Source organism: Cinclus cinclus, chromosome 16 (genome assembly GCF_963662255.1).
Source record: "Cinclus cinclus chromosome 16, bCinCin1.1, whole genome shotgun sequence".
Classification (NCBI taxonomy): domain Eukaryota; kingdom Metazoa; phylum Chordata; class Aves; order Passeriformes; family Cinclidae; genus Cinclus; species Cinclus cinclus.
In genome coordinates, this window is record NC_085061.1 from 12,799,739 (window position 1) to 12,807,809 (window position 8,071).

The window sequence follows — 8,071 nt, forward strand, 5'->3', positions numbered from 1 at the left end:
GTAGATTGTATTCTTCCTTCCTTCCTTCCTTCCTTCCTTCCTTTCCTTCCTTTCCTTCCTTTCCTTCCTTTCCTTCCTTTCCTTCCTTCCTTCCTCAGCTCTGACCTGACACAACTGGCCATGCCCCATCCCACCTCATCCCCTGCTGGGCTGAGGCAGCTGGCCAGGACGAGCAGAGTGTCAGGAACCAGCAGGGCTGGAAAAGCAAGCACAGTCACTCATGGAGAACCACCAGGGCCTGCTCAGCCCCAGGACAGCCCCAGGGATGCTCACACAGAGCCAGGTTGTTTGCTGCTCCTCTTCACTGGGCTCTAGGTGATCCAGCATGTGGCCAGTGACTCCATCCTGCCATCCCTGCCTGCAGCCACTTATCCTGGAGGTGATGGTTTGGCACACAAGACAATTCCTTGGGTAGATGGGAAAAGAGAGAGCACAGCAGGTGGCTGCAGAAGGAACTCAGGCAGGAGGGTGACTATCCATACCCCAGAGGAGAGAGGGGACAGAGCTACTGGACTCCCTCCCATCCCACCCTTCCCCTCCAGTCAGCACCTGGGATCTGCTCTTCCTCAGACCAGGACTCATCCCCTCCTTGCTGGTGGCTTTGCAGGGAGGAATTGCAGCTCAGAAGCTGCAGCACAGAACAGCAAGCTTGGGAGGACCTCTGGAGGTCTCAGCCCAGGCTCCTGCTCCAAGCAGGGCTGGCTGCAAGGCTCTAGGGGGTCACTCAGGGCCTCTTCCTGTCCTTCCGAAAACCTCCACCTCTCCAGATTCTGTCCCAGGACTGCACCACCCTCCTGTGGAAGTTTTTTTCTCAAGTCCAGCTAGTGTTTCTCACTACCCGTGGTCCCCTGACCTTCCCTCTGCAATGAGCCCAGCTCCATCTTGATCCCCAAAATCCAGAATGATTTACCACTCGTGGGCAGAGCCACCAGGATATTTGCTGCCATTTGCTCATCCCCAGAGCAAATTCCAGGGAGAGAGCAGAGCTGTGGGGGTGAGCACAGCATGTACTCCCAGCCCCAACAGCCTGAGCATCCCAGACCAGCTGTCTGGAAGGAATTGAGTCCTGTGCATCTGAAAACAAACACTGCAGTGATACTTGAAAGGATTTGCTGGAATCGTCCAAGTGAGTTTCTAAATCTCATGTCTCCTTGATTAATGCCATAGGATGGGGGATGACTTTCAGGCTACATTTTGACCTGTGCTGACACCAAGTTTGGGCTGATTCACAGCGCTCATAAAAGTCACATCCCTTTGCAACAGTGATTCCAAACCAAGAGCCCCCAAGCCAGGAGGGAAAGGCAGGCTTACCTATGAGACCAGCAGGAAAGGACATGCTGCTTTTGCTATTGCTCCCAAAATATCCCTTTTGTTTGAATACAGAGGGCATTGTTGAGAACTTACAAGGAAAATGCTGTTTTAGTCATAAAGGTAAACAGGTAAGAAAACACTTGCTGCGAAGCAGAGTCTTAATCTCAAGCTAGTTTTTGGATCAGTGGCTGTAACTTGCTGTGAATCACAAGTGTGACAGGCAAAACCCAAACATTGCTTCAAGATACCAGCAAACACCAGAACTCAGAACCACCAAGTCCCAAACAGCAGGATTAATCCAGCCATGCCACCTAAGGCCTCTCCTGCTTGGATGCTTTCCCCAATTAACCTTTTTTTCTGCTTTATGACTTTGCAGTGTTGGGTTTGGGGATGATTCCCTAACATGCTCCCTCCACAACTGGCTCGTGGGCCCAAATTTCATGTTCCAGGGGCAGTTTCACATCTGGGGCTTGCTGGGACTGTTAAAGAGAGTAGCGTTTTTGATACCTGAGGAATGATTTAAACAGGAATCCCTCAGTCCTGGATTGACCATCTCACTTCCCAGTGCTGGTGGTTGATGCAGCACACGTGCCTCTCCCAGCCTCTCATTCATCATCCTTTTACTGCTGTTTGGATGAGATAATTTTTCACCATTATCCTTTCCAAGCACTGCTATCCCAGCCTGGTCTAACAGTGCCAGATCCAAGGTGACCCTGGGCAGGGCTTTCTGGCAGTTTGTTGGGGGCTGTCACATCCTTGCCAGCTGCCAGCCTGGTGTTGGATCCTCCCGACACTCCACGTGCCTGTACCTGGCTCTGGACCAGGAGCAGGAGGCTGGTGACCTTTGCAGAAGCCTGAGGCAGTTCTGGGGTCTCAGCCATGCTTGGCAACCAGGCCCTTCCCCTGTCCAGGGATGGATTTTCCACTTCAAGCTGACAGCACCCTACCTGCACCCGCGGTTTTGTGGCATCTGTGGCTTCCTGGGAACATGCTATCACTGCAAACTACCAGTTCCTCTGATCCCCCCTGTAAGGGGAGGGGGGAAAAGTAAAATCCTGTGATCCCCCCCATCATGCCAGTGATAGAAACAGATTCTGTTCTCACATGTCTTGACAGGATTAGTGTGCACTGACAACCAGTGTTGACCAAGGCCTCATATTAATGTGGTTCAGATGTGCCAGGCCAACAAACCCACACAGTCCAAAAACCATAGTTTTCCCCAGCCTCTACCTGGCTAGAGGCAGGGCCTCTCTAAGCCTGGTTATTCTTAGTTATTAGGTCATCCGCAAAAACAATCTCTGCCACTGCCATTTCTCTCAAGAGCTGAATCCCTTGTTCTATTGTCTTCCACTGGGTTTGATGCATACAGAGATCGTCTGCACACGAATATCTTCGTGTCACACTTCCAGGACCCGTTCCCAGAGATTGAAGATTAGCCACCCCTCATCATTCCTTGGTTGATAACTGGATCATGTGAAAGGGATCCCAAATGGATTCAGTACTGTCCAGAATTGTAGCCTCGCCTGCAGCACCCCAAAGACAGACTAGCCAACTAATTATAGATTCATCAGGCCATTGGGTGTAATCCTTTCTTAGGCCTTTCAAAGGAACCATTATCTGCCAGACTGAGCCCACCTAGACAGGAAAAACCAACCCTTAAGCAGCACCAAACTCTCCAGCTGCAGCCAGCACTGTAAAAGCAGGACAGGTCTAACACTGGGCCCTGAGCCATTCCTCCCCCTCCTCAACGGAACTTGGCTGAGGGGTTTGTAGCCCAAACTAGCCCAAATGCTGCACAGGGGCTCCCTCCCCACCTCAAGACATTTGCTGCTGTGCCCAGCAGCCCTGTATGCTCCAACTCTGCTTCCCCTGAGGTTGCAGCACCCCGGTCCACATTTTGCAGTTTCCCTAATGGCAGCAGAGTAATCCATGAGAGTACATCTCTGAGCCACATCCAACATAGGTATAAGGAAAGGAGAAAGAGGAAGGTTTTTCCACAAAGGCAGGATGATACAAAGTCAGTCATTCACCATATTCCCCAGAGAACCTCCTGCAGCTCCAGCTGTACTCATGCAGGGCTCCCCTTAGAACCCTCATCCCCAGCAGGACAGAAGCTCTCCCCCCAAAGCTCTGCTACCCCTTGTCACCCACCAAGCCCTCCTGAGACAGCAAATCCTGCAGATGCCCAATGAGCAGCTCTGGAGAACAGTCGGGGTCCAGACTGGGTGGTTCCAGCCAGGTGGGAGGACACACAAGCAAAGCCTCAGTTCCACAGAACCAAAACCTCCCACCCCTGGGACAGAGCAGCAGCTGCTCATTGTCCCCTCAGCCACTTCCAGCAGCTCCCTCAGTGCCAAGGAGCTCTGAGGCACCGGGGACCCCCACAGGGCTGGACAGGATCCAGCTGGGCTTGGGAGGCCAGGCACGTTCCAGCAAAGCTGTGCAGAGGGGGGCAGGACAGAGCCACGGGCTGAAGCTTTGCTGGGAGCTGTATTAAAATGCATGAGCTGCGCTGGCCCTAATGATGAGCAGAGCTGTCAAACAAGGAGCTTGTCCCAGCTAATTATCTCTAACGAGGGCAGAGTGTCAGGGTCCCCAAGGAGCTGGGCAGCAGCTTCCTACTCAGCTCAGTTGCAGCAGAGAGAGAAGATAACCAAATATTATTGTGCTGGCCTAGCTGCACAATCATTAATTAGGCAAATACGACCTTCTGTGCCAGTTTGCTCTTGAGAACCTGGACTTGCTGGGGATAGACAGGTTGGAAACATCTCAGCTTCTGCCACACAGCCTGTGCCTCCTATGCCCCTTCAAGCACAGCACAGCCCTGCCTGGCAGCCCCAGCCAGCCCTACCAGCTTGTGCCAGGCTCGTCTGTAGGCTCAAATACCCCTTATGAGGACTCCAGCCCCTTCTCTGTCCTAAAGAGCAGCAGAGAAGTCTGGTCTTCATGAAATGCTGCTGTTTAGATCCCAATCAGCTCTACCACCTCCCTCACCCAACTCCCAGCATGGCCCTGCCAAGGCTCTGGGCTCACCCAGTGACTGCTTCTGCACTTCTCCAAACCCCCAAGGCACTGGCAATCTCCACTCCCCTGTGGCCCTACTCCATTCAAGTGCAGAGGGGCTGAGCCACTGTGCTCAAGACCAGTTTCTCTCTCATCACAAACCAAGGCAGTGCACTTGCCCTGATGTGCCAGAGAGAGGGAAGCCCAAGACAGGGGTAAGGCAAAGTCTCTTCCAGGGGCAAGGAATGATCCAGAGAGATGATCCACACAAGGTGCAGCCTGCAGGCTCTGTGCTTGTCCCTAGACTCAGAGCTGAGGGGAAAAGGGCAGAGGCTGATTTTGATCCACCCAGAAACTCACTGCACCACCACAGAGCTTCCAGACAACACCAGGGACTCCCAGTGCTGTTCATTAGCCTGTAATTATGGCAAGTGCTTTGCAGTCTCTTGTTGCCAGACAGAAGCAAAGACTTCAACACCTACTTCAATTACATTTTTACAAAATAAGATTTAAAAGTCACCAACTTACAATAGAAACAGGGCTGTAACTCAGGGGCTAGTGAGCTGTGCTGGGGAGCTCAGCCCCACCTGCTGACTTTTGGGGCAGAACCATCTGGGCTGGATGAAGCTGGAGATTGATCTAAGTTACATTGTGTCTCACAGTCCCTGCTACAACACATTAAGAAGTATCAGACAGGAGTTTACTGCTATTAACACCAAAATGTGTATTTTGTATCACAAATGGGCTCTCAACAGCAGCCAACCGCTTGTACAGGCAGAACCACCACACTCAGTCTGACAAGAACTCTCAGAGCCACAGCACAGAAACTCTTTCGTCAGCCCACAGGAACATGTCCTCACTGAATTTAGGCTGTCATAACACTTCAGGAACGTGGTTTTCACGTGGTTTCCCCACCAGCGTGGTTCAGGCAGCAGAGCCTCTGAACCCCACTGCTTTATCTGCAGCAGGGGTTTTGCTCCCAAGGTTTCTCTCCATCTACTGCTTCTGCACTGCCTGTTGCTCTTCTTTCAGCTGGCTGACAAGCTCTTCAGCATACACCTTGAAGAGGGGAACAGGGTCCTGCAACAAAGCAGAGGATAAACCATGTTAAAGGAGTGAACCTGAGCAGCAGTAAGGGGAAGTGCAATGGGGAGCTCAGGGGGTGCTGGCAGCTAAAGCCAGAGGAAGATGTGACTGGGTTTTATTGAGGGGCTGAACAAGGCAATCTGTTGTGTGTAACCCTCCTTCAGAGAGGGCAGGCAGCTGTGTGGGGTATTCAGCAGCTTCCCCAGTTCTGAGAGCAGATGAGAATCATCAGTAGCTCCCAAGGATCCCTTTCCTTGCTTTTCCTTTCCCTCCCTCCTTACACTGCCTGCCATCAGTGTGTACTGGAGCACATGGGTGAACATATCCCATGAAGAAGCTGGATATGCAGCCACACCACCTCAGTGCTGAGCACTGCCTCAGGAACTCACCTTTTTTTCCAGGAGCCTCTGTTTTTCTATGGCTTCTTCCAAACTCAAGCCAACCCATTCAGCTTCTTCTTCTGGGATCACAAATTCCTGTGATAAAAGAAGGAGAAGGTACCACAGTCCTTGCAGGTGACCAAGATGCAAATCCTCTCTATGCCCAAAACACAAACATGTAATTCTGGGGGAACATTACTATGGACAAATCTTAAGAGCCCTGTTCCCTCATTTCCAACAACCAAAATCCTCATCCCTTCTCTCCTTTCTTCTTAGCTGCTCTCTGATCAGCTGCATCTGCTACCGCAATTCTTTTATGTAGTTCTGGGGCTGTTTCTCAGCACAACTCCATGTGCTGTGGGTGCTGGTGGTGTTTCCATGCTGGGAAAACTGAACAGCACATCGGCATTCTGGGCTCCTCCCTCCAGGGGTAGAACAAATTATTACTGTTTTTTATTGTAGAATCTCACTAACCTCAATCATAGCAAAAATACTGCTTTTTGTGACCCTAAATGATGAGTACAAAATTTAGGAGCCCATGGAGGGATGAGAAAAACCTGATGATGTTTCTATTTTCTTGTCCCTCAGCACAGGAGCACCAACACTAGTGATGGTGACCATCCAAGCAGCAAACACCAGACCAGGAACCCACCTTGTACTTGTCATAGATGGCCTCTCTCCTGGCTGGATCATTGGGATGCAGCTCGGGATCCCGCCGAGCCAGGCGCAGCAGCATCGTCCGCTTCAAATCCATCCCGAGCTTGGAGCACATGTCAACTTTGGGAGTCTGCAGAAAGGGAGTTAGGCTGCACCAAGGGACCAGCTGCCAGGGAGCACAGCAGTCTCCCATCACACTGACAGTTTATCCACACACAGCAGAGGCTCTCAGGACACATATTGTGAAAATGGAAAGATCTGTTGGACTTTTTCTGGAGACAATTTGATCACAGGTCGCAGTTTTAATATCAAGGGCTCCAGTCAAGAGGGTGTTAAAGGCTGGGAGCATTAGACCTGCATTAAAACATTAACAGCAGCAGTTGTTCAGCCGGGAGCAGAGGAGACTGAGGGCAGAGCTCAGCGGGGGCTGCAGCTCCTCTTGAGGGACAACTCCAATCTCTGTTCCCTGTGACAGGAGCAGAACCAGGAAACAGCTGCAGCTCTGCCAGGGGAGTACCAGGCTGGATTTTAGGAAACATTCTTCCCCCAGAAGGTGCTGGGCACTGCCCAGACTCCCCAGGGAATGGACACAGACCCGAGGCTGCCAGACCTCCAGGAGTGTTTGGACAATGCTCAGGCACAGGGTGGGGCTGTTGGGGTGTCTGTGAAGGGCCAGGAGCTGTTCTCGACAATCACTGTGGGTCTATTCCAACTTGGGATTTTCTGTGCCTGAATTCTAGGCCTCCCTGCCTGCCAACCCACGAGTGAGGGCAGCGGGGGCACAGCCCTGCCTGGCCGGGAGCCCCTCCAAATGCGGTACCTTCAGGATGTAGAAGTCGAAGCCGAAGGCGGCGTCGATGAGGTCGAGCGTGCGCATGGTGACGGTGATGGTCAGAGTGGCGTCCAGGATCTCACTGTAGAACTGCCGCTCGAACAGCTGCGGCTTCCACGTCTTGGGCAGCCTGGTGGAGAGCTGGGCACGGCCTGGCCATCAGGGGCTGCCCCCGGAGGAGGCGGCGGCCGCGGCCAGCGGGCCCCGGTGACAGTGGCCCGAGCTCGGGGAAAGGCGCAGCGCTCACCTTGTCATTGCGCGCGTAGCGGAAGCCGCGGATCCATCCCTCGCCGCCCCACAGCCCCTCGTTGGCGGCGGGAGGGAAGTACACGGGCACCGGGACGTCCTGCACGCGCTCGCGCTGCCCGGTGCGCGGGTTCCGCCGGTAGCGCAGGCCGTGCGGCTCCCAGTGCACGGGGGTGGGCGGCGTGTCGTCCTGCAGCGAGGCCAGGTAGTGCTGCGGCAGCCGGGCGCAGATGCCCTCCCGCAGCCGCATGGCGGCCCAGAGCCGCGGCGGGAAGCGGTGCAGCGGCATCGCCCCGTCCCCGCGGCCCGGCCCGGTTCGGCCCGGCCCCGCTTCCGCTCCGCGAAGCCGCGGCCACCGCTCATTGGCTGGCACCGACGGAGCACGACGGCGGCCGGGAGTGGCCGCACCGCGCCGCGTTTCGCGTCCGGCAAGACGGAGGGTGTAGAGGGTGATACCGGCTCCTCCCGGCGGTGCCCGGACGGGAGCAGGGATGGGCATGAGCGGAGCCGCTGGAATTCCACCTCAATGGACTCGGGACAACGGCTGGAGCTGTGC

The 8,071-nt window shown here is 54.0% G+C and overlaps 1 protein-coding gene across 1 annotated transcript; it reads right to left on the bottom strand.

The window, feature by feature from the left end:
• Positions 1 to 4,871: 4,871 nt before the first annotated feature.
• Positions 4,872 to 7,847, bottom strand: MRPL28 (mitochondrial ribosomal protein L28). The gene is made up of 5 exons (XM_062503606.1): positions 7,517 to 7,847; positions 7,258 to 7,410; positions 6,433 to 6,567; positions 5,790 to 5,876; positions 4,872 to 5,394 (listed from the first exon to the last, which is right to left on the bottom strand). The coding sequence occupies exons 1-5, from the start codon at positions 7,802 to 7,804 to the stop codon at positions 5,311 to 5,313; spliced, it is 747 nt and encodes a 248-aa protein (XP_062359590.1). The 5' UTR covers positions 7,805 to 7,847; the 3' UTR covers positions 4,872 to 5,310.
• Positions 7,848 to 8,071: the final 224 nt, after the last annotated feature.

Coding starts and splice junctions, on each gene's coding strand:
- MRPL28 (XM_062503606.1), bottom strand. CDS start 7,804: ATGCCGCTGCACCGCTTCCCGCCGCGGCTCTGGGCCGCCATGCGGCTG. Junction 5,877..6,432: donor CCATCTATGACAAGTACAAG/GTGGGTTCCTGG, acceptor CTTTTATCACAG/GAATTTGTGATCCCAGAAGA. Junction 5,395..5,789: donor AGAGGCTCCTGGAAAAAAAG/GTGAGTTCCTGA, acceptor GCTTTGTTGCAG/GACCCTGTTCCCCTCTTCAA.